Source organism: Coccinella septempunctata, chromosome 1 (assembly GCF_907165205.1).
Source record: "Coccinella septempunctata chromosome 1, icCocSept1.1, whole genome shotgun sequence".
In the NCBI taxonomy this organism is placed as follows: Eukaryota; Metazoa; Arthropoda; class Insecta; order Coleoptera; family Coccinellidae; genus Coccinella; species Coccinella septempunctata.
Window position 1 is genome coordinate 29,417,805 of NC_058189.1, and position 26,617 is coordinate 29,444,421.

The window sequence follows — 26,617 nt, forward strand, 5'->3', positions numbered from 1 at the left end:
CCCATGAGAACAACTGTCCAAAGAGGTGTGTACCAGGCTTCCAAGGAAGATGAAGTGAATTCCCCAAAGCAGGAGTCAACCGAAGACCCCAGAGCATTCTTGAACTTTGATAGGGAAATGCGTTCACCGAACGCCAAATTTTCTACCGAGATTGCTATCAAGGAGGGAGGGAATCACACCGAACCGGATACCGAACCGCAAGTTGCTTACCATGTAAATAACCGTAACCGATTTACCGAAACTAAATTTGTCCGAACTAGATTAACACGAGCCTTCGTCCAGCAAAGTCACTATAACCTACGTCGTAAGGACTGGCGTCATAGGATTGGAGACCAAGTGTACCGAAGAGGGCATTCCTTATCTTCAGCAGTAGAAGGAGTTGCCGCCAAGTTGGCTCCGAAATACTCCGGACCGTATACCGTTGTAGGCATAGTCTCTCCTGTGGTGTATGACATCAGGGATGGCAGTGGTGAGGTTGTCAGACACATCCACATAAAGGACCTGAAATCCCCTGGGATTGAAAGGTATATGCCGTTAAGAACCTGACCGAATAATTTTCCAATTTGAAAATCCGAGAAGGCTAAGTCTTCTTACCGACATGGTGGATACGCCAACAAACAGTTTTTTTTAATTACCGTTTGAGTTCATCAGGTCATGAAATGACGCCGAGTTCAATAACCCCGCAGCTTTCACAGGCTGAAACCGACATTTAGAAATACCGCAACGATACCCAGGGGGATGTGACGAGGCAGATTTTACCCCGCCACGAAAAGGAAATTTCTCTACCGATACTTTCTTAATAGGACCTGACAATCGAAGTATTTCGGAAGAAAACCGTTAAATTATCATAGGGGGGATTTACCGATTGATTTCATGTCATTGTTTTCCACCGACCAGTCCCATATTTGTAGCGGAGACCGAATATATCTTGTTTTCAGAATTCATATATTTTAGAATTCTTTCCGTTGAACCGTACTTTTTCTGACTCGAAAAAGGTCTTTCAACTTGTTCCGTTTTTCCTTCTCTTCAATTGTTTCTGTCTCTTTCCGAGCCCGTTGATTTACCGAACAATTTGAGTTTATCCAATGGGGGACTGAGTTACCCATGGTGGGGACAATTTTCCGGGGTACCTACTTCTTCGAGTTCCGTCGCTGAAGGTCAAGATGAGTATGAATCGTTGTTGAGAGGTGAACGAGTGGAGTGTGTGCAAAGTTAGTAAAACCGTACTTACGAAGCAAAGGAAAATCTAAGTTATAGGTTAGATTCGCCGAGCATAGAGTTGGGATTTCATAACCGTCAAATACCCTCACCGCCGGACTCTGTGGCCGCTGTTTGACAGCCAGCCAGCTTGAGGTCACCGAGAGAGAGAGAGAGAGACCGAAGGACACCGGATCATAGACAAACCACCGAGACAGAGATAGAGGGCGTACCCCGGTGAACTGGTGTTTTCAAATTTCGACCTGACTGAATTCCGTTGATTATTTTTAAAACCGTTCGTACTTTTCATTCAATTGTGTCTTGCCTTAGTTGAAATATTTTTCTGAAACCGTGCATGTTTCCTTGCACTCAGTTTAATTGAAACTTGACTTACTTCCGTATATTTTTCCGAAACCGTTCTTTGCACTTAGTTTAATTGAAACTTGACTTACTACCGTATATTTTTCCGAAACCGTGCATGTTTCTTTGCACTTAGTTTAATTGAAACGTGACTTACTTCCGTATATTTTTCCGAAACTGTGCATGTCTCTTTGCACTAAGTTTAGTTGAGACTTGACTTACTTCCGTATATTTCCGAAACCGTCCATTTTCCTGAAGTGAAATTTTGCCAGCCGTCCTGCGCCGACCAGACACAGCCGTTGACGTCCACGATTTGGTCTACCTGTATATTCTCTTTTGTGTATAGTTTATTGTAATAGAAATAAATAGTTGAACATTAATTTTTGTTGCCAATTATTTTGCCAGTGAGAGTCTATTTATTAAATCAGTTTCATCTAAGAGTTTAGTTAGAAGAGGTAAGTACTCTTTCTGACGCCTAAAGACCGTTGAAAAGCAGACACTTAGAAGACGCTACCGCCTTAGTCTTCATCGATACCCTTCTCCACTGATACTCAAGTCTACCCGGGCTCTCCAATTCTTTGGGGATTCTGTGAGAGACGTGGGGTTTGACTGATTGCCCCACTGGCGCCCGAGCAACCGTAAGGAGCTGCCAGAGTACGAAAAGTCTATCACACCATCACATATCACAACCCTATCAGTTCCCTCCCTCATAGTAACATTACATTTAATACAAGACATAGTAGGCATCAGAATCACCTAAAAACGGATTGGTGTAAATATGGGAAAACAAACAAGGGTCACTTTTCACAACGGCCGGGCCGATAGCCGATGACTTTCAGACAAACCAGAGGGACGCAGGAAAAACAAACAAATGGAAAGGATGGGATACACCAATTGAATTACAGAAATATCAAGAAATCTAATTTTCGAATGCACCCCGAACATGCGAAGCTGATAAGAAGTGCTATCATCTACATATGAGGCTAGATAACAGATAAGTACCGATAATCACACGATTTCAGAATAAAATCTCGAATTCGCAAATGAAAAAATGATCGAAACAAGCATCAATCGAAAAATTTTTCTCTATAAGGGAGATCGGCCACCGAATGCGAAGTTGAGCGAAGCTGAGAGTTTTCAATGCTAAATGATGAGCTACGTCACTCGATTCGTAGCTTGTCGATTATATTAGTACTGAAAATGCTCAGCTTCGCGCAACTTCGCATTCGGTGGCCGATCCGCCTAAGAGAAGCCAGCTACAGTTTACTTGCCACCCATATGAGAAAAAAATCTCATCCGGAACAAACCCCGAGCACACAATCACAAAAGATAGGAACAATCAAAACACAACTTCTTTCTTCGTACCGCACCAGATTATATCTTTAAAAGATTTTTGAGGGTACGCACTATCTCCTAATAAAACTCAGTTACCATATACACCATCGTCTAATGATCGATACAATAAAGAGTTTCGAAAAATGTGGAAGTCATGAAATATCTCGTGAGATATATAATATTTCTTTATCTTGGGGCATTCTTACGAGTATACATATAGTGTTGGGCTGGAGATGCTAAGGGTGACCGGCCACCGAATGCGAAGTTGAGCGTTTTCAATGTTAAATGACAAGCTACGTCAGTCGATTCGTAACTTGTCACTTATATTAGCATTGAAAACGCTAAGCTTCGCTTAACTTCGCATTCGGAGGCTGGTCACCCTTACTCTTCTGACAACTCTGCTGGCGGTGGCCTTGACATGTCAGCAGATATCCTTAAAAATGAGGCATTGGAGTAAAAATTCAGAGTTAACAATACCTGGTAACTTGAAGATAAACAATCACTTCTGAAAAAAAAAAACGAAAATAATTCTCAACTGAACCTAAACTATTATTTCAAGATGTACCTTCCAGTAATATGTTCAATTCTTCACTTATTTCATCATATTCTTCGAAGAAGTAAATTCTTGGTATAATCACTTTGGACCGCCGAGTGCTTTCTTTCTCATCGCTGAAGGCGTTCACATCGTACGAATTCATAATGATATCAAATGGTAATAATAACTTTGGTAACAAATATACGTTTCATTTTATAAGTCACTAGTACACTTCAACTTCACGGTTGTGGTAAAGGTAAAAATGTCAGATTATATAGGTTATGACTTCCATAGACTTAATAAATTAATGATCATGTTTATGAAGACTTCTGGTCAGTTCTTAACCATAGAATTGACCTATGGTTAAATAAACTACAGGTTAACTATTAGTAAATTTTATTATCCACACATTAGATACTTCTCTATTTTGCGCGATACTTAGGCTGTGGCGCAACATGGATAAATGTATATACTTTCCTATCTTTTCGCATTGAAAATTGATGTGACAGCAAAGTTCGAGTCAATTGCCTCATTTGTAATTGGCGACACTGAGCAACTATCTCACACAACAACAAATGTTTATTTTCCATTCCATATATCTATGTTCCAAGTATTTTATTGACAAATGACATGTAAGCCAACCTGGAATTCACTTGCCTTACTGTTCAGTCGACAACACAGATCACAGAAACAAGTTTAGATTGGAAACTCGCTCGCTAATAAGCGAAACATCAATTGGCGCTATTATTGTAGCGGACGAGATCCGGAACTAAATTCATAGCGGATACTGTTTTACCAACAATTGAGAGGATAATTTGAAATATGATCTTTCAAAGGGATTAGTTAATCAATTCCCACTATTGGATGCCAAAAAATATTATTGCAAGCGGCTTGGATTTATTGTTGAATAATGATATTTTCGCTTCACAAAAATTCAACTCGCTTACAATAATATTTTTTGGTATCCAATACGTCCAATAGTTTAAATTGATAAACTAATACCTACCTATCGAAATGAAGATCACACACAAAAAACCCATCATATCAATAATATCATCAATATCAGAAAAGAACTACAGCTCAAAGATTATAGAGTAGAAAGATAGGAAACCACGCTACTATAGTGATGTGAGCGCCATCTGTGTTTCAAATGTGTTTTTAAGGCTGGTTAAAACTTCAACTCCAGTGACATATGAAATTTTGCGAGATGTCAGAGTCAGATGACCATTTTGATCAAACAGGTTTTGAATGTTTTGATTCTCGTATCCATAGACAACCTCGTATCGCCTTTTGTTTTTGAAGCTTGTTCTAATTGCTGATTATTGAAATTTTTGTCTAATTTCTTGGCGAAAACCTCAGAATATCGTTCGAAAATTATTGTATGGTGAAGAACTGTGGATCGAATAAAACGAATTTTACTAAAGAAAATGGGAATGTAAGTATTAAAACTGGTAACATGTGACATTCATTGATTCATATTTTCAGTGCTACGAAGTGGATAAAATTTTCAGGGCGTAAAGGCCTGCAAATACTACTGACTACACCATGTGCAATGAACATTTTACTGCAAGTCGATTGAGAACTGTTCATCCACGTAAATTGTTGTATGCAGGAAGCATCCCTTGCATGAAGGGCTCATTTGGGGAGAATTATGACTTTTATACGTCCATTCAAAGATTCTCAATTGCCTTCAATATATTCAGAAATGCAAAGGTTTTATGGATTTCGATTTGGGAATGGGGTGACTGTCAAATTGTTGTTTGGAAAGTCAAAGTTTTATGAAACCTTCTGTGAGTGTTTTGTTCATTCATCAATCAATTCGTATATTGTGTCATAAAGAGACCATACCATGAAGAAATCATAAAAAAAACTTGAATAAATTATACTGACGGGCTTGAATACAGGTCTTGTATACCTCTGTACGATTTTTTTCAATTGTGGTTCTGAAAATTTTGTAAATAATATGTAAGTAACGGAATTGTGTATCCTATGACGGTAAATCGAATATTGGTTCATATCAATTTCTGATATAAATTGTACAAATTTCACTCAGTTTATCAATTCAAAACGTTTTCACAGAAAAAACACCTTTGACGTACCTATAGCAGATAACCATATACTCTTTTATCCTAGTCAAAGCTCTATTCGTTATCCATAATTTCGAGTTCTTGTAAATTTCTTATATATTCCAAATAAAAATTTATCACATCTTATGTTCAGATGAAAACTAACATCCTGGTCACAAAACAAAACCATCCTTTTGTTTTGTCTCTCAGGATGTTTGTTTTCTGGTTCCAACAAGGTCAATATTGACATTCAATACAAGGAATAGAATTCGAATCTCGCGCCCCTAAATTATAAAACAGAAAACTGTTATTGAGCAGTTTTTCCAAAAAAAAAAAAAATTGTATTTCCAGTCTGTGCTTTTCGCGGCTTCGCGCCACCTCTCCGACGAGATCTGAAACTTTTTCAGTTATAAGATTTTTGGGGGAGAGTTTCCCATCTAAACTTGTTTCTGTGATCTGTGGTCGACAATTCCGTTATGTACATGAACATGTAACAGGTAAAGGAGGCAAGCATATAATTTTCCTCAAGGACAATGTTCGGACAGAAATACTTGGTCCGCACGGCTAATCATCTAGGATGTGTAAATATCCTAACTGCTTACAATGATTATTCAGGTGAAACCTCAATGCTCCTTATCGAAAGAGGCCTTAGTCTCATTTCCTTGTTGGTTCGAGGTTCGATCAATCTTAGGAACTATACTCTTTTGATTCTGATTAGTAACAAATGACAAAATGTGTTTCTGCTAAGCTTTTGGTATGCGTTACCTCCTTCATTTTGAATATTTCTATGATTAATAGCACCCATGAGGTGGGTTATTTTGAAAGACATACCTATGTGTTGTCTTTTTGAAGGAAAATTAATATTTCCCAATCGAAAATATTAATTAGCTATCAGTAATCCTTTCATTATATAATTTTGAAACTTACTGTAGCGGTGTCGGTCAAGCTATCAATAATGCTTAAAGTAGCTGTTACTGGTATCTTCCTTGTCATGAGGGCATCTAACCAAGTTTTATTGAGGTTATTTCTGAATTCCTGATTGAAGGGCCCAGAGTATCCCAAAAATCCTACTAGTATAACAACATCGCCCACAAGACGTTCAGTTTCGGCTTTGAACTGCTGCAGCTGAGCTGTCCAACGAATTCTTTCACCCGCCAAACCATTAATGAGAGCTGTGGCTGCGTCCATCTTATTCTTAACTTTCATTGCATCATCCAAAACAGCCTGAAATGAATGACTTTTTTTTATATAAATCACCATTACGGGTTATCTACGAAACTATACCGGGCTGGTGAGCCAGATATAATCAAGTGCAATGCAAAAACCGTCGGACTATAATAATAATAAAAATAATAACATATATTTATTTCAACAATTATCACAGATACATATACAGGGTGGCCATTTGAAAACGAAACAGACGAGATTACAGACGAAATAAATTTTTTCGATACAAAACAGGTCGATTTCTGTTTCGAGGGGGACAACTTAAGATGTAGGTTACGGACGCATAGCGCTTCAACCCTTGCTACTACAACCCTCACCCTCAATTTTTGAATAGGGAAGATGGGGTGAGTAATACCTCATTTGAAAGGTATTTTTATACTGATTTCAGCACAGTAATTATTTTTTCATTGTATGCATTAGTTCTCGAAATATTCATGCGTTAGTTAATTTTATCACTCAAATTAATTGTTTGCGAATAATTGACATTTCGTGCTTCCGAAACACCAAAATTTCCGTACTTGTATTTGAAATTGCAAAACATCTACCACTGGGCAAATGAAGTCATACCGTACGTGTTAATGCTACTAGGGTCAAATGTTCGACTAGCTGTTTTATTCACTGAAATCATTCTCCAACTTTATGGTATCAGAACGATTTGAAGTATTGATCTAAGAAATAAGACTTTTCAAAGTAAAGTAAATAATTTATCAAAAACTCACATCAATTAATTAAATATTCAAATTGTTCACCATTAGCTTTCATACAATGAAATAAGTTTTGTTCGAAACGATGGCGCACATTTTGCAGCATTTCTGGAGTGATTTGACGACATTCGTTCACTATACGTCTTCTTAAATCTTCTATGGAATCGGGCTGTGTAGAGTAAATTTTTTTCTTCAAGTGGCCCCAAAGAAAGAAATCTAGTGGTGACAGATCTGGCGATCTGGCTGGCCATTCACTGGGACCCCTTCTTCAAATCCACCGATTTGGAAACCTTTGATCCAGATATTCTCGAACTGGTAAGGCGTAGTGTGGAGGAGCTCCATCCTGCTGAAACACAATCTGATCTTCCACATAATTTCCAGCATTGTTTTCAATAATTTCCGTCAAAATTGGATCAATGTGATTTTCCAATAAGTCCAAATACATATCTCCAGTAAGATTACCAGGTAAAAAGAACGGCCGACAATGTTGTCACCAAATATTCCAGCCCAAACATTGAGTTTTTGTGGTTGTTGAGTATAAACTTCGTGGAACAATCTCGGATTAGCATCGGCCCAATAACGACAATTGTGTCGATTTACTGTGCCGTTTAGAAAGAACGAACACTCATCGGAGAAACAAACATTGTACAGATAATTGGGATTAGCAGTTACTCGTTCACTCATTGTATCACAAAATTCAACACGACGGTCAAAATCATCTTCGTTTAGTGCGTGTGAAAGATGGATTTTGTAAGGATGGAATTTATGATGCTTCAAATGCCTCGTTCCAGAATAGCATTTTTTCCATCTTTTCCATCTGTTACGTCAATACCGTCCAATCAGAGCGTAGATCTACGTCTATCTACGAATCAGAGCAAAGTCTGCTCGCTCTCTTTCCTCCGAGATGTAATTCTGGAACTCTACAAAAATATTTGCAATTCGAGTTCGTGTAAAACCAGATTCATGTGCTAGCTGCCTCGTACTCGTCATTGGATTCAGAGCAATCTGTCCAAGAACAGCTACTTCATTCCTTTCCATGTTTCGTTTTTTATTAGCCACGGACCCGGTTTCTTGAAACTTTGACACTAATTCCAAAACATACCTCCTATTAACATGTTTATCTAAATGTCGTTGATTGAAAAATTCTGCGGTTCTATTCGCACATTGATTGTTTGCAAAAATAGTGAAATTATTTCCACCCGCTCTGCAATTGAATAAACCATGTCGAACAATGAATTAGAACACATACAAGTCTCGATTCAAAACTAAGAATAATTCACATGTCATAGAACCAGTAAGCCAATTTAATGATCTGTTCGTAATAAATAAAAAATTATCGATTCTCATTTTTTTGAAAAAGATATGAATTCAATAATCAACAAAATGAAAACATTATTGAAGCCAACTGAGAAAACACTTCATAATTAACCCTTAATAACCTGAGTTATGATCACTATTCTAATTGAATAAATATTCTTTATAGAGTGTACAAGACAAAAACAACTCAATTTCTGTTTGAAAATTGTATAGTTTTTGTTTGAGAAAAATGGTGTTACATATATGTAACGCTAATAGCTACAGTTAATGAGAAATAAAATAGATTTGCTAGTGAAATTTGCGTTACATATGTGTAACACTAGGTTATTATGGGTTAAGTCGGAAATCGTTTCACGAATTGGAACTGGAATATTTCTGTGGCATCATTAATGATTTGATTTTCTTACCTGGTAATCTAATTAGAGATATGTACGTATTTGGACTTTTTGGAGATTTCTATCGATCAAGTGTTACCGCATGTTATTGGAAAAACTGCAAGTCGTATCGAAGATAATTTAGATTGAGTTTCAGCAAGATTGAGCTCCTTCGCAATACGCTTTGTTTGTTCGACATCTTGATTAAATATTTCTGTCAGTGGATTGGAGGAAGGAATCCACAGTCATGGTTGTTTTGAAGCTCAAAATGTCGATTTTTCACAAAAAAACACTACAAGTGCCATGAAAACACCACTTCATTTTCAAATACTTAGTTGAGAATATTTCGAGAACTAATGCATAAAATGAAAAAACAATTACTGTGCTGAAATCAGTATAAAAATACCTTTCAAATGAGGTATCACTCATCTCATCTTTCCTATTCAAAAATTGGGGGTGAGGGTTGTAGTAGCAAGGGTTGAAGCGCTATGCGTCCGTAACCTACATCTTAAGTTGTCCCCCTCGAAACAGAAATCGACCTGTCCGAGCATTTCTATCGAAAAAATTTATTTCGTCTGTAATCTCGTCTGTTTCGTTTTCAAATGGCCACCCTGTATATGAAATACAGTGATGAAATTGAAACAAGTGAATCTACTATCCAGTACTATCCGCGTACTGGCCAATATGACCTCCTTCTGGGCCTCAGAGACAAGAGAGTTTTCCAGCTGCAGAATTTCTGTATTCTCACATATGTGTTCTTCAAAAAGGCTATTACCGGAGATTATGAGCGGAACGACCGTAATAGACCTGAACTGATGCATTCCCTGCATTGCAAAGGATAAATCATAGTATTTCGTGATCTTCTCTATATAAGCCCTCGATATATTATCGTCAAATGGAACCGTTATGTCAATAATGAAACAATGTTTTTTTTCTTTTTCAATCAAGACGATATCGGGTTTTTTGTTTGCTACAGGTCTATCTGTTAACATAGTCGTGTCCCAGTACAATTTATATTGCGCATCCTCAAGAAGTCCGTACTTGAGTGCGATGGCTTTATGGTATATTTTAGCCATTTGGTTATATCTGTCCATATATTCACTTGGCGCTAGTATGGAGCAGGATGAGGTGACATTCTGTATGCGTTTTCTGCCCTGTCTGCATTTTCGACATAGGTCAGAAGCTAAGTTATGTCCTGCTATATTTTTCAGGTATGATCTAGTCAGTGGCGGATTTACATATTTGCCACCAGTAGGCTATTCAAATTTTGCCGCCTTCACCATAATTATTTAGTTCAAAATATTAATGAAAATTTTTGTGTTAGTGAAAATGTAACTTTGAGATTTGTACACTGTGGTCCTAATAACTACTCATAACTATTGTGACCTAGGGAATCGATGTGTCAGTTCCCGAGTTACCAGATCATTTATACAACGCAACGATTAAGTTGAGATTTCACAAGAAATAGAACGTTTCTTTCTGAATGAAATAAAATTTAGTCATAGACTTCTCATGAGACGTACTTATGGATGTATTAATTGATATTACGTCTAGTTTCATAATCAAATTTAAAGTCACTTTAAGCTTGAAGCTTCCTTTAGTGTCATTTTTAGTAGGGTTAAAGGAAGCTTTAAAATTGAAGCGACTTTAGGTTTGATCATGAAACCGGCCGTTAGTCACACAGTGATATACATTTAGTAAACTTAATTAAATTCTTTTTATTGGGTACCTACACAGTTCAAAATAGAATACATATATTTTAAATCAAACGAAAAAAAAAATTTAGTATCATTAAGTATGGCACACTATATATATATGGTAACTGTGAAAACCGTTTTTGAGTTATTAGCAAAAACTAAATTTTGACTTTGACGATTTCGAAAAGTTCTCATAACTTTTTTGTCTTTGAAGTTACAGATCTGAAACTTGAACCTTTTTTACGTAGAATCCACTGACGAGCACCAATTATTTTTTCATTTCGAAACATTAGTTGAACTTTCGTTTTTTTGAATGCAAACTTTCATTGAATTTGTTATTTTTGAATTGGAAAAAGAGATTCTGTCAGTAGAATCTACGTATAAAGGTGACTAAGAAGGTAAGTTTCAGATATGTAACTTCAAACACAAAAAAGCAATGAGAACTTTTCGAAATTATCAAAATCCCAATTTTTGGTTATAACTCAAAATCCAGAAGTGATAGGCCGGATCTGTTTTCAGATTTGGATTAGTCATGAAGAAAGAGCTCGAGAATGTGTCATACGTTTTCTTCTAGCTGCGATAGTTCTCGAGATTCCCTCAGTAGACAACGAATTTTGCCATCCTTGTAAATAAATCCATTGAAACGAACTTCTGGACAAATATTTCTTGAATTGTGTTTTCGTAGGAACCGAAGAAACACATCCCAACGATTCAGAATCTGGCTTCACCAACATTTTTCACCCTCACGAAGTTTCAGCATAGAGTCCAAAGCGGCCGAAATAAAAGTGAAACAGGAAAATAGTAATAATGCACTACTAGTTTAGTTTTTTTTTTATATTTAGGGAAAATCAGATGTAGATAGATTGTACGAAACGTACAATAAATATCCAAAATTAGATATATCAAAAATTCATAAATTCAATTCAACCAAATATTTCCATTCGAAATTATTCAGATCATCCGCTTTCCATAATTCTTATTTCCTGTGTAAGTAGGCCAGGTGAGACAAAGGATTGCAATAGTTTGTTTTAATATCTAATATTCCTTAATCCAACTGCAGCAATTTTGCAAGTAAAGAAAAATGTACTGAATATGCAAAATGTAAGACGATTTCGATTATGTGGTCTTGACGTCATTGTACAATTTGACTATATATAGTTTGTTAGATTAGGAAATAAACGTTTATTATCAAGTGATCCGCATTATCAATCTCAATCCTCGAGTACCTAAGTTCTCACCAACCCAGAACTCTTAGAACTTGAGGTACAATTGAGATACCACCCCAACATTGGTCCTTCGGGCCGGATCATTGGTCCTTCGAGCCTACAATAAACCACCAGGGACTTTGGAATACATCCACTGGACCAACATCATTCCGAGTCATTCGCTTGACAAGAGAAGACGTGCTACAGTGCTCCTAGTGCTATAAAAGAGAAAGCGGACGAGAAAGTCGAAGTGTCATAAAAGAGAAAGCGGACGAGAAAGTCGAAGTGTCACAGTGCCGTAAAAGTGAAAGCGGAGGTGAAAGTGTACACTGGCGAAGCTGCGGAATTTATGATTCCGTCTACGAAACTTCCGAAGTTTTTTTTGTAAGATCTATAAGTGTATGTGTTATAGAGCGGAAATTCGTTCAAATTCAGTGTATTCAGTGTCGAGTCCAGATCCCAAGATCGCTGGTTCCACGGATATCACTGGTGAGTCGATTTATTTTTCTGATAGTATAGAAAATATTTAATTTAGCCACATAGCTTAATAGTAACATAGTAGTAAGGATTTCCAATATTCATTATTATTCCGAAATACCTCATATAGTTCAATACGGACATAAAGCCATGTCGGAGGTCTCAGAGAATGAGAGCTCCTACATGGAAGCTACGGACACCGAAGAATTCAGCGATGGAGATGCAGAGGAGCTTGTAAGGCTCAAAGAAGAGAATGGGCAGTTGAAGGCTCAAATAAATAAACTGACTGAAACCGTGTCTCAGTTGGTCGGGGAGATACGCCTCTTGAGAGAGGAAGTTAACAAGAATAAAGCTCCTCAATCCCCTAGTTTTGCTGAAATTGCAAAACAGAATACGGCACAGAAATCCCCCACATTTGCAGAAATTGCAAAGCCGGTAGCGGTCCCCAAAAATTCCTCCAACAGGAAGTAGCTCCAGAACCGGAAAAGAAGAGAAATTTTGCAACTCAAGTTGCTAAAACCCAGAACGCGCCGCCCACAAAACGCGCGCGTAAAGAAAGTTCATCTTCAGACGAAGAGACCGCAAAAAAAGCAACGGAGTTACCTAAAAAAGATAAAATTCCACCCATCACGACGATGGGTACAGCCGATTGGGTAGAGATCTGAAAAGCTCTCTACTTGAAGAAATTCAGCTACAACAGAGCAACCGTCGTAAAAGACGGGATCAGGATCGTAGCCTCGACTGTGGACGACTACAGGAACTTAACAAAATATTTTGACCAGATTGGTAAGGAGTACTTCACGTACCAGATGGAGGAAGAGAAAAAGATATATGCAGTTATAAGACATCTCCCAATAGATGCTGACCTAGATTTAATAAAAAATGATCTAAAGGTCCAAGGAATCCATGACGCCGAGGTGTCCAGAATGACATCCAATAAAACCAGAAAGTTTATACCCTTATACCTGGTAAAAACTCAGAGAAAGGAGATTTTCGAAATAAGACGCCTCTACAATCTCTGCATTGTAGTGGAATCAAAAAGAAGGGCAGAAAATCCAAGCCAATGCTTCAGATGTCAGAGGTACGGACATGCCCAAAACAAGTGCTCTTTTCCATACAGATGCGTCAAATGTTTGGGCAATCATTGCACAAAAGATTGCGAACTTACCAGAAAAGGTGAGGAGAGAAATGCCACATGCGTTCTGTGCGGTGAAGAAGGCCATCCAGCAAGCTACAAAGGATGTAGCGAATTCAAATTAGTTACAAGGAAGAGGAAAACAGGCCAGAAATCGGCTCAGCAGAGCACGATTCCTCTAAAAGTCCAGGAGAAAAAGAAGCCCACCCCCTCCAAAGTAGACGACAAGAAAAAAGAAGTACCCAAACCAGTACAGAAGAAGGAGACACCGAAAATGCCCCAAGCTAAACCTACGATCAACAAAACAAAAGAAAACAGAAAAGTCTCTGAATCCGCCGACGATTTAGACACTTTTACTGAAAAAATTTTCAACAAAATCATGTTGAAAATTGAAAGAGAGATGGAGAAAAAACTCCAAGGAATGTTCAGTAAACTGAAATAATGGAACATACAACTAGGAAAAAATCCCTTAAAATAGTCTCCTGGAACATAAACGGGGTCAGAACTCGAAAACCCGAGATAGAAGAAATAATATCAGAGAGGAAACCTGATATTATAGCCTTACAGGAAACAAGAATACAACCAAATACGCGATTGAATATCATGAATTATGAGATATATAGATGTGACAGAATCGCAAACACTGGGGGAGGTGTTGCCTTACTGGTTAGACGAGATCTGAAACACTATTTTAAAGGAAGATCTGACGAGTCACAAATAGAAACAGTGACGATTGTAGCTGAAATAAATCGACAAAGAGTCGAAGTCACATCGGCATATAAAAGACCCCCAAATAACCTATTGGAAGAAGAAATCAACAACTTACTAGATGGAACAAACCCGAAAATCTGCATCGGAGATTTTAATTGTAAATCTCCAGAATGGAACAGCAGGATGGAAAACAGAAATGGCAGAAAACTGAAAGATCTCGCTGAAAAACATGAAGCTATCGTTATTGGACCTGAAGAACCAACGTACCTAGCATTCGGAAATGGATTACCAGATATAATTGATATCGCAATTATGAAAAATATCACTAGAGAATTCTCGATAGAGACTTTGTGGGAAGGAACCTCTAACCACAACCCCATCGAATTAACAATAGGAGATGGGCCAAGAAGAGAACTAATGCAAACAAGAGAATACACCGATTGGACGAAATATAGCCATCTGATACAATCGGAGGTAACAGAAATACCGACAATCAACACACCGGAAGACCTAGAAAGAGCAGTTGATAAACTAGAAAAGAATATAATAGATGCCTACAAAAAGAGCACAAAGAAAATAACGAGACCAGCACCGATACATCCACACGGTGATACACCCAGAGAAATCAAAGATCTCATCAGGGAAAATCGGAGACTAAGAAAAACATACAGGCTCAACAAAACAGATATAAATAAGAGAAATCTAAACCGACACAGCCAAGTTCTAAAAAATGCCCTGAAGGACATGAGAACAAATAGATGGAACAAAAGAGTTCAAGAACTAAATACTATCGATCATTCTGCATGGAAAATGCAAAAATGTCTGAGAAGAGAAAATACTAAAATACCACCTCTCCACGGAGAAAGAGGAATGGCATATACGAATATCGATAAAGCAGAAGCACTGGCGGACTCGATAGAAAGAGAATCGAGAATAAATTACAGACCTGATGACGATAATGACGAGCTGGAAGATCTTGTAGAGAACAACGAAGAAGAAATGGACGAACCACCAGTAGACGACAAAATAGAAAAACCAACTTCTCCATTTGAAATAAAAGAGATAATCAGAAGCTTGAAAAATAGAAAAGCTCCCGGAAGTGATAAAATAACGAATGCTATGTTGAAGAAATTACCTAGAAAAGGTGTAGCTGCTCTCACAAATATTGCAAACGGTATAATGAGGACTGAACACTATCCGGAAAAGTGGAAAACTGCAGAAGTCATAGTGTTCAACAAACCAGGCAAAGATAAAAAATTCCCCCAAAACTACAGGCCGATAAGTTTACTGTCCGCCCTAGGAAAAGTAGTAGAAAGGGTAATCGCTAGGAGGCTTACAGAAGAAACTGAAAATCTGAATCTCATTCCAGCAGAGCAATTTGGATTCAGAAGAGACCACTCAACTGAACATCAATTACTGAGACTCACAGAATATATAACAGAAGGATTCCAAAATAAACAAGCAACCGGTCTTGTACTACTAGATGTCGCCAGAGCATTCGACAGAGTATGGCATGAAGGATTGATTTACAAAATGAGATATGCTGGATATTCAATGAAACTGTGCAAGTTGATTAGGAATTATTTGAGGAACAGAAGATTCTACGTGAAAGTGGAAGGGGAAAACTCCACAACCAGATATATGGAAGCAGGGGTGCCTCAAGGGTCAGTACTTGGGCCGTTACTGTATAACATATATATTCACGATATACCAAAATCTCCAAGGACTATGCTGACACTATATGCCGACGACACAGGAATCGCAATGCGACATCGCAAGCCAGAAATTATAGAAGGAATATTACAAGAAGCTATAGATGAAATAAATGACTGGTGTATTAAATGGAAAATAAAACTCAACGGACAAAAGAGCCAAGCGATATTACTGCAGAAGAGGAGACTAAGAACTACAACAAATCTAGAGGTAGATGGAGAAGAAATCGAATGGAAAAACGAAGCAAAATATTTAGGTATCACCCTAGACAAAGGTCTAACATGGAGAAGCCATATCAAACAAGCCGTTGACAAAACCAAGGCAGCGATGAATATGCTCTACCCGCTGATAGGTAGAAAGAGCCACATGTCAAATGAGACAAAATTGAAAATAATCAAAGCCGTTGCTAGACCGCAACTGACTTATGGATCAGGTGCTTGGGGATTCGCGGCAAAGAGCCATATACAAAGAATTCAGGCAACAGAAAACAAGCTACTACGATGTGCCATAGATGCGCCTTGGTTTGTCAGGAACAAACAGATATATCGAGATTTGAAGTGGGAAACCATCACCGAATTTATGAAGAGGAAAGCTGAAAAGTTATTCCAAACAGCGAAGAAACATCCAAACGAAGAACTCAGGAGACTAGTGGACTACGATCCGGAGGAAGACAGAAGAAGAATGAGAATTTACAAAAGGAGACCGAGAGATCAATTGAGGAGAGATTAAAATGAGCACGACAACTTATTAAAACTATACTAAGAAGAGATATCCGAAATGGACGAACATGAAAACCCTAGCACGACAATGTGCAAGAAGAAATCAACCGATTAAGGGATAAATGGTTTATAGGCAAATGCCCGGAACCAACAAAAAGCAGGTTAGGTTTAGTGGGTCGCGAACTCAGGAGAGTGAGTAACCCCACAGTGTTCCCTAGAAAGGACCAACATCAAGAAGCAGTCAACGGACTCAACCACCAGGGACTTTGGAAAACACCCACTGTATCCACGATCCACAAGAAATTAACCACCCACATAATATCCAGCCAGCAGCACAAAAAAAATGGAAAACCTCATCGCCGAGCAACTCAAAACGGCCGAAACCATAAAAAGGGCTCACACCAATATCGAAAATGATTCACCATCGAGAAAAAACGAAGAAAACTGCGGCAGGAAGATGGCACAATTGGATGAAGAATGGGACAACTTTGAACGAGAGTTTGACGAAATTGATCAAAAACTGCTGAATATTATGGAGTACTGCAGGGGACTCCTGAAACCAGAAAATCGCAGATCCAGCGCATCTTTGGAATCAGAGAAACTACAGGAGAGTGAAAAAGCCCTTCTCAAGCTTACACAGCAGCCATATTTTCAAAATGAAATTGAGCTGATCATCAAAACAGGAAAGGTGAAGAAGTCCAGCCACCTGAAAAGTCTTAACCCATATATAGATCACGAAGGCTTACTCAGAGTAGATGGGAGAATACATAGCGCAACCCTGAAATATAGCCAAAGACATCCAATTATACTACCCACAAGGAACCACATTACAAACCTCATAATAAGAAACACTCACATCGGATGGATTATTAGCGGAACCACATCATCGAGTCCACAACTTCGCCTAGCAAGCTTGATCACGAATTTAAATGAAAATTCACAACTCACAAAATTCTGGAACATCGAAGAAGCAGAAAATTCCGAGGAAACAACAAACGACGATACTTTCGTCGAAGAATTTTACTTCAACACCTTTCGACGGGACGAGCACGGTTATACTGTGAAACTTCCATTCAAGAAAAGTACAACTCAGCTAGGAGAATCGAAGCAGAGGGCACTGGCACAACTATTTCAATTGGAAAAGGAGCTGGATAAAGACGAAAAGCTTAGAACTATGTATAAAGAATTCATGCAGGAATACATTGCGCTAGGTCATATGAAAACTGCTAGCTCAAATAATTCAGCGAAGAGGTATTATATTCCACATCAAACTGTATTGAAAGAAGAACGTGATACGGCAAAGCTAAGAGTCGTATTCGATGCAAGCGCAAAGACAAGTACCGAACTCCTAAACGACATTCTTCACACAGGACCTAAACTACAGCAGGATCTCATAGATATTCTGATAAGATGGCGAAAACACAAAAAAGCCATAACAGCTGACATCGAGAAAATGTATAGGCAGGTGAAATTGGACAGAGAGAACCAGCCATTACACTCTATACTCTGGAGAAACACCAAAGATGAGCCAATTGAAACCTACGAATTAACCACCGTAACCTACGGTACAGCACCAGCAGCTTACCTGGCCATAAGAACGCTGAGACAACTGGCTATAGATGAAAGGAAAAACCACCCCCTTGCGGCTGAAATAGTGCTACGGGATTTCTACGTGGACGATCTTCTGAGTGGCGCTGACACTATTGAAGAAGCACGACATATACAAAAGGGAGTAACTGACCTACTCAAAAAGGGAGGATTCAATATAAGAAAGTGGAAATATAACGTACTGACCGAAAGCAAATCCACCGTCACGCTGGATGACAAAAATGGACCAACCAAGACGCTCGGTGTAACATGGACTCCCAGAGAAGATAATATTCAGTACCTAATAAAACGAAACTCCGAACATCGGTTAACAAAAAGCAAGATCTTATCAGAAATCGCCACAATCTTCGATCCTCTTGGATTATTATCTCCAGTCATTATACAGGCGAAACTGATAATGAAAGAAATATGGAAAACCAACACATCATGGTATGAAGCACCACCAGAGCACATCAGGAACACCTGGAAAAACTTCAGAAGCGAGCTTCCAAAATTAGAAGAAATTCAAGTTCAACGCTGGATTCACCTACGGTATGGTCAACCCTTGGAAATTCATGGATTCTCAGATGCATACCTGAAAGCATATGGCGCTGTAGTATACATAAAAACAACAGACACCAGGGGGAACACTCACGTCGGACTCCTCACTTCCAAATCAAAAGAATCACCATTAAAAAATACAAAGACAATCCCGCAGTTAGAACTCTGCGCAGCCCTTCTTCTAGCCAAACTGATCAAACGCTGCATTACGGCCCTGAATCACAACAATTCAAAAATATTCACCTGGTACGACTCTCAAGTAGTAATATCATGGATAAACGCTGACGCTGGAAAGTGGAAAATGTTCGTCGCAAACAGGGTTCGAGAAATCCCTAACCTGCTAGGTCAAGGTCACTGGTACTACTACCGTTGGAAACAATATCACTTGCATTCAGCGATAAACTCCAGCACGAACATCGTAATAATCATTGTCATTGTTTTACTTATTGTTTACTTTTTAAAACATAGGAAACAACAACAAGCACCGGCTGATGCACACGCGAGCAATAAACCAGTTCATCCTGAGGAGATCGAGCTGCAGCCAATATATAATGACTCCAGACCAGGCAGCCATCTCCAGGGATGACAACCACCAACAAAGACATCAAGACCCCAACCACATCACCATGGCCGCCGGGAATATGTACGAAACGTACAATAAATATCCAAAATTAGATATATCAAAAATTCATAAATTCAATTCAACCAAATATTTCCATTCGAAATTATTTAGATCATCCGCTCTTTCATAATTGTTATTTCCTGTGTAAGTAGGCCAGGTGAGACAAAGGATTGCAATAGTTTGTTTTAATATCTAATATTCCTTAATCCAACTGCAGCAATTTTGCAAGTAAAGAAAAATGTACTGAATAAGCAAAATGTAAGACGATTTCGATTATGTGGTCTTGACGTCATTGTACAATTTGACTATATATAGTTTGTTAGATTAGGAAATAAACGTTCATTATCAAGTGATCCACATTATCAATCTCAATCCTCGAGTCCCTAAGTTCTCACCAACCTAGAACTCTTAGAACTTGAGGTACAATTGAGATACCACCCCTACATAGATATTAAAATATCTATGAAATACAAATATTTCATTTTCCATAATTAGTGCAAACAAAATTGTCCCTAAATTTGCCGCCCCCTGAAATCTTCCGCCCTAGGCTGCAGCCTACTCAGCCTCTATGGTAAATCCGCCACTGGATCTAGTGGAAATCACCTGATCTTGTATAGCGAACAGCCTGCCACCAAAAAATAAAGGCTCTTTATTTAATAAATTTAGTCCGAAACCGATCATTAAGGCTCGGTTGTTCAATTCTGGTTCAAACCGAGATTAAAGTTAATCCTGGATTAACGTGACAGATTTGAACGGAAAAGTCAAAATCAATCCAGGATTAACTTTAATCACGAATTGAACAACCGGGCCTAAAGGTACTACATTCTTACGAAAGCCCGTCAGCATCTTGAAGTGGGTGAAGGTATGCAGCATTAATCGGATTTTCTTTTATGACGTCCGATATGAAAGATTCCAATATTGGGTATTATGTGAAGATAGAGGAGGATGTTATTTGATTACGATTCTTTTTTCGGAATCACAAAGGGTAGTTCTCTACAAAGTAACCAAAGTAACTCTTTTTTTTTTGTTATCAGTCTTATACGTATCAAAATATTATTCTTTTACTGTTTATATATCAACGAAAATTAAATCTTTTTACGGGTATAACATCAGTAAGGTCAATCAATTTTTTGACCGTAGGTACTGTTCCAAATTTTCTGTTCAACTTGCTGTAGTTGTATATATGTATCGTGTCACAACGTTCTCCGACGTCTTCCGATTTCTAATCGCCATTTTGCTCGGTTTCTCCACAGTTCTTCACTGAGTCCCATTTCTCTCATTTCCTTGGCGACGCCTTCCCTCCAACTTTTTCTCCGTCCTTGTGGGGCTCATTTAAGGATTTTCTTCGGGATCCTATTGTCGGGCATCCTTTGTGTGCATCCCATTTTGGGCGAGACAGCCAGGTTTCACGCTGTCTCACCCGAAATGGGATGTACATGCCCGTTTTTGCCTTTATTGGCCATACTTCTGAGCTGTATGTTATCACGCTCTTCACAATTGTGTTGAATATTCTTGTTTTATTCTCCTTGGATATATTCTTATCCCATAGAATACCATTGAGCATCGATATCGCCCTCCTGCCAAGGGTATTCCTCTCTCGTATTGATTCATCGAGAGACCCATCTTTCGAGATTCTTAATCCTAGGTACTTGTAGGCAATGCAATGTTTTAAAGAATGCGAGCATGACAGGTCTCGATCTGGATCAGAGTTCCGCTGGTTGCCGCCAATGCACATGTATTGAGTCTTCTGGATGTTGACCTCCAGCCCCCATTTGGCATACTCCTCTACTAGTTTGCTTGTCATGTAGATTTAGTCGTCTACATCTTGATCATCTGCAAAGAAAGAGTAATGTGGCATTTGTTTTTTATAACCCTCGCATATCGTTCCAAGTATATCTTGAACAGAGAAGTGACAAACAGCATCCCTGCTTCAATCCTTTGGTCACTCTGAATCCCCTAGTGAGCATATTCCTAAATTTAACTCTCGTTGTGTAATTCTCATACAGCGATTTGACATCTTTGATTATTTCTACGTTGATGTAAAATGTGTTTCTTGGTTGAAAGACATTTTCTTTTCAATAAACTGAGTGACGGTGAAGAGATGATTAAATCGTTGATCTGCCCGCTCTGAATCCGGCCTGTTCTTCAGCCTCCATTTCAATATATTCTGCCTCTATTCGTTTTTTCAGGATTTTTCCATAGATTCTGCTCAAGGTATTCGAGACGGGGATACCACTGTAATTATCACTTCTTTTCTTGTCCCCTTTTTTGTGAATTGTTGTTATATAAGATCTTTTCCATTCAGAAGGCATTGTTGACTCGTTTATACATGTTTGGAAGAGATTCCTCAGCCTCTCAAACAGCCTATCTGATCCATATTTCATCAATTCAGAAGGGATGTTACCGGGTCCAGGTGATCTACCATTCTTCAATGCTCGTTATACATCTACAATCTCTTTTATCTCTATTGTTATGGGTATTTTTTCTGTTGTTATATTAACATCTGTATACTCCAGAGCTGTGAATTCTTGAGCATATCTGCGGAGTGCTGATTCCATTCGTTAGGTGTTATAGGTGAAATGATTTCTTTATTGTTGTCCTTCCTCATTTTCTTCAGTAGTCTCCAGCTTTCCGTACTCCTTTTTCCAACTAGATATGACTCCAGCCGGCAGCATGTGTTTTCCCACTTTTCATTTTTTTTGTGTGTATTTCTCACCTTTCTCTGAGCATTTTTGTATGATTTTCTATCATTGGCACTCCCTGAATTTGGATATCTCTGGTATTCTCGTCTTTTCGTTTCTATCTCACCTTCTATTTCATCATCCCACCAGTATGGTCTTTTTCGCTTGTTCTGTTGGTTTTGTGTGCCAAATGCTTCCGATGCCGCTGAGTGTAAGCAAGATTTTATATGGTTGTATTCTCCTTCAATGTTGTCGAAGTTTTTGGTATTTAGTTTTGTATGTAGTCGCTGTTTGTATAGGTATTTAATACTTTCGTGATCGAATCCTTCCAAGTTGTATCGGATATGCGATAACTTTTCATAATCCGCACCGTCCTCTATGTTTGGTGATTTGTTTAGTTGCTTATCGAACGGTGCAGTTATCCTGGTCTTCAAAAAGTAGTGATCACTTTCACAAGAGATGCCTCTGTTCACCCTCGCGTCCTCGTACCTCAATCTGGAGTTCTGCCTAGCAATCACATAGTCTATGATACTTTTCAGATTTTTCGTCTTTTGAGTCCATGTAAACTTATGGATGTCTCGGTGGTGGAAGAAACCATTCAAGATTTTCAGCTGGTTCTGTTCACATACAAAAATTAACCTTTTACCATTATCATTTTCTATTGGTTCGCCGAAATCTCCAACAACACGGCCCCCATTCCTTCTTCCCAATCTCGCATTGAAGACGCCTAATATGATAAGTTCTCTGGATGTTCCAATTTTTCCTATCTCGTGGTGCAGTTGTTCGAAGAAAGTGTCCTTTACATTTAGTGTCTCATCGCCATTTAGAGCATAGACTCCCAACACTGTGACTCTATATCCATTTAGTATAAGATTGATCTTAATGAGCCGGTCACTAATGGGCTCCCAATTGGATATTACCTTCCTGTATCTTTTGTGTACCAGGATCGACACTCCACGTTTTTCCCGCGCTGATCTTTGGGCACTCCACTATAGAAATGGTCATAATCGCCCCTGCCCTTCTTCTTTGTCTCCGTCAAGACGGCGACATCGACCCTCAAGTACATTAGCTCACTCAAAACTTCATTGACCTTCCTAGATGAACCCTGTACGTTACATGTTCCACAAATCGTTGTCCTTTTCCTAAGCTTAATTCGTCGCCTATGTAAATCAGTAGGGTAGTACTTTCGGAAGGAGAAAGTGAAAGTAGGTACCTATCTTCAAACTGAAATTACTCGAAAACGGTTAATTTGTCATAAATACTTCTTAAGCCCGTTTGCAACAGCCGAGAATTCTCTAGAAAATTTACTCGAGAATTCATACGCAGTGAATTCTTTACAGTTACATACGCACTTTCGGTAGAATTCACTGTTCAGTTGCATACAGAATAATCTCTGCCGTTTTCTTACCAAAATTTATCGGTAGAGAATTCTCCAGAGAAATCTCAGCTGTTACAAACGGGCTTTAAGACATATTTGGACCAATAGGTAACATGAATCATGCATCTTCAGATAGAGTAGCAATAAAATTAGCCCAGGCATTTTTTAGAGGATGCATTATTCGATTCCCATCAAGTAATATACAGGGTTGGGTACAGGTACAGCTTGTGAAATAATACAATGAATATTGGCACTTACTTGTTTTCGAGTCATGGCTTCTTCGTATAGAATTTGACATTGCCTCACTTCTTCTTCCTTGGTAGCTAGAAGGGTCATGGCAGCATTCAACTCGTCTTGAGCTTTATTCAATTTGGCTTGTTGAATTTGTAGATTAGCCTGTGAAGTAGAAAAAGAGAAATCTATTATTGTTACCTGGTAAAAACAAGATTTTTCCTGATATAAAAACTGCAGTTTCTTCATAGATATATCCGATGTTACGATAATCCGAAAATGATCCTGATCAGTCAATTGAAAATTTCAACACAATCAACGAACAATATGGACAATTTAGGTTTGTAATCCTTTTCATATTTAAAGCATATTAACTGAGACTCGTTCGGGTCATAAGGCTTCTCATATTATTTTGAGGTAAAGAGGGAGCATTTTGGACTCGTACAAATATTTTGATAGTCGATTCTTGAGGTTTGTTCGAAATTTGAACATTATTTCAAATTATCCATTCCGATATTCATTTCCGATGGAAAATTCCATTAGAATTCGAATTGATGAACAATCGAAGTGGATCACGGCACCTACCGAAATCTACTGACTGGAAGGAACACGGTACAACAACCGGGGATTTCGCGAATCCATTGTGACCAAATAAGGAAATATTATTTTCATTGTTATGGTTCGATTTAGTATATAAGCATAGATTGTAATTAATAAATCATCATTCACTTATCGTTTGATCGATTTACCTTACCGGCAACTGTGGAGTTAAGACTTCTCTTGAACGTTCTGAGTCTGGTCGTTCAGTTGCCTCAAGTGTTGTTTCAAACAATAGAAGCAACATTTTATGATCCTTCGATCGAGAGCAAGTATTTACGACCCTTATCTCGATCACACTACCAGCGTCTGTGGGGAAGCCTTTCAGAGCCAACGCCAGCGCCAGCAGAAGCCCTCCAGAGCCAACAAAGAATTCCGTGAAGAAGCCATCCAGCGCCAAATCTGAGCCAGCGATCAAGACTTCCGGATCCACATTTCCAGAATCCCAGGGAACAGAACGAATCCACTAGGAAAACGAGCACCAGAGAAGAAATCTTCCAGAGCCACAAGCCCAATACTTCAACCATCGCCATGGAGAGAGAAATGGAAGAACAAATAACAATTGGTCAAGAACTTAAACGAATTCTATCATCTCTTGAAAAGGATGGTTCTGCCAGAAAAACCGAAGAGTACTACAGAAAGAAATCTAAAACGGCAGCCGATCTTTTAGACGAATTTAAAGAGATACACGATGCAATACGTAAAGCACTTTCTGACGACCATGAATATTTCTAAAAGGACTTACCAGGGCAGATTTCCAGATGCTACCAGGAAATCACAGATTACATTGATTATTATCACCCACCTTCCACACCGAGCATCATATCCAAAGAAGAAAGTTTTCAACACCCTGTGCTTCTGCAGCTTCGTATAAAACTAAATTAATTCAATCAGGAAATGCAACGAGCTAAGCAGAAAATCAAGACCAAACAGCATCCAAAAATCAACAGTTTCCTCGAGGAAAATTTATCAAGAATATGGAGAGACATAGAAGCACTTCACGAACAACTATTAGCCGACAATCACGAAGAAGTCACAAAGTACGTGAAGAGTGGAGTCTACGAGGAATTCCAATCACAATACCACGATATCATAGAAGATATAATCGCAACTTCACCATTGGATAATCCATCCCAAACTAAAACACTGTCGATAAATCTACCAAAGATCAGTATTCCAATCTTCAACGGAGGCTACGATACTTGGATTACGTTCAGAGACATTTTCACACAAACCATACACGACAATCATGAACTCGGGGACGCTGAAATAATGCAGTACCTGAAAAGCTAAACCAGGGGTGAGGCCCCAAAGCTTATTCAACATCTTGAAGTATCTGAAAGGAATTACCCTATAGCATGGGAATTGATAAAGAAAAGATACAATAACAATAAACTTCTTTTCAACAAATACGCTGACAAAATCTCAAATCTACCATGCCTGCAACAAGAATCTGCTGGGTCAATCAAGAGACTTCATGACACCGTGCAGGAAAATCTCAGATCCATAGAGAATATAGGAATCACAGCAGAGCAATTGGGTAACAAGATAATTGCGCACATGCTGCTGAAGAAGTTGGACAACGAATTCCGAAAACTCTACGAACAAGCCACTACTACTTATATGTGCAAGGCAACGAAGTATAAGAGCTCAACAACTCATGGGACAATTACCAGAATAACGAGTCAGACCATCTCGCCCCTTTCTCATCACCGACGAGCAATTACCTCCTTGTAAGTGGCCATTAGTGCGAGTAATGACCATGCACCCAGGGTCCCCTCAAGACCTCCACGTCCACTCTAACCCGACCAATCTCGAAGAAAGCAATTCTACCAGTCAACTCTTCAGACGAAGCAACCAAGAAGAAATTTCAACCTCTCTAGTCATCTCGATAACTAACGCTGTTAGTTATGGCGGGCGGAATGTTAAAAATTGAGCGAAGCCCCCCTCCGACCTCTCTCTAGTCGACGCTCCTGACCAGCTCCGGTGGCCACGTATGGTACCGCGATTCTGCGGTGCGCTGGTTAAACGACGCAGCGGCCCCACTTGCAGTGTTTTTCAGAAGTGAAAAACTACACATTCCCACATTATTCTTAAGATTCTCTTTGTTAGCACCGTTGTAGTAACCTCTCTCTGCTATCATTGTGATTTTGTAACATCTCATTTTTAAGTTCACCTGCTCTTCTTT

At 38.7% G+C, this 26,617-nt stretch overlaps 1 protein-coding gene across 3 annotated transcripts in view; it reads right to left on the reverse strand.

The window, feature by feature from the left end:
* LOC123318393 (dynein axonemal heavy chain 8-like) overlaps positions 1–26,617 on the reverse strand; it is a 1,393,903-nt gene that overhangs the window by 371,425 nt on the left and 995,861 nt on the right. For all 3 annotated transcript variants that reach the window (XM_044905013.1, XM_044905020.1, XM_044905005.1), the window contains 2 exons: positions 23,860–23,997; positions 6,421–6,717 (listed from right to left, as the gene is read on the reverse strand). In XM_044905013.1, the coding sequence (XP_044760948.1) occupies positions 6,421–6,717; positions 23,860–23,997 (435 nt within the window). The remainder of the gene's footprint in view (positions 1–6,420; positions 6,718–23,859; positions 23,998–26,617) is intronic.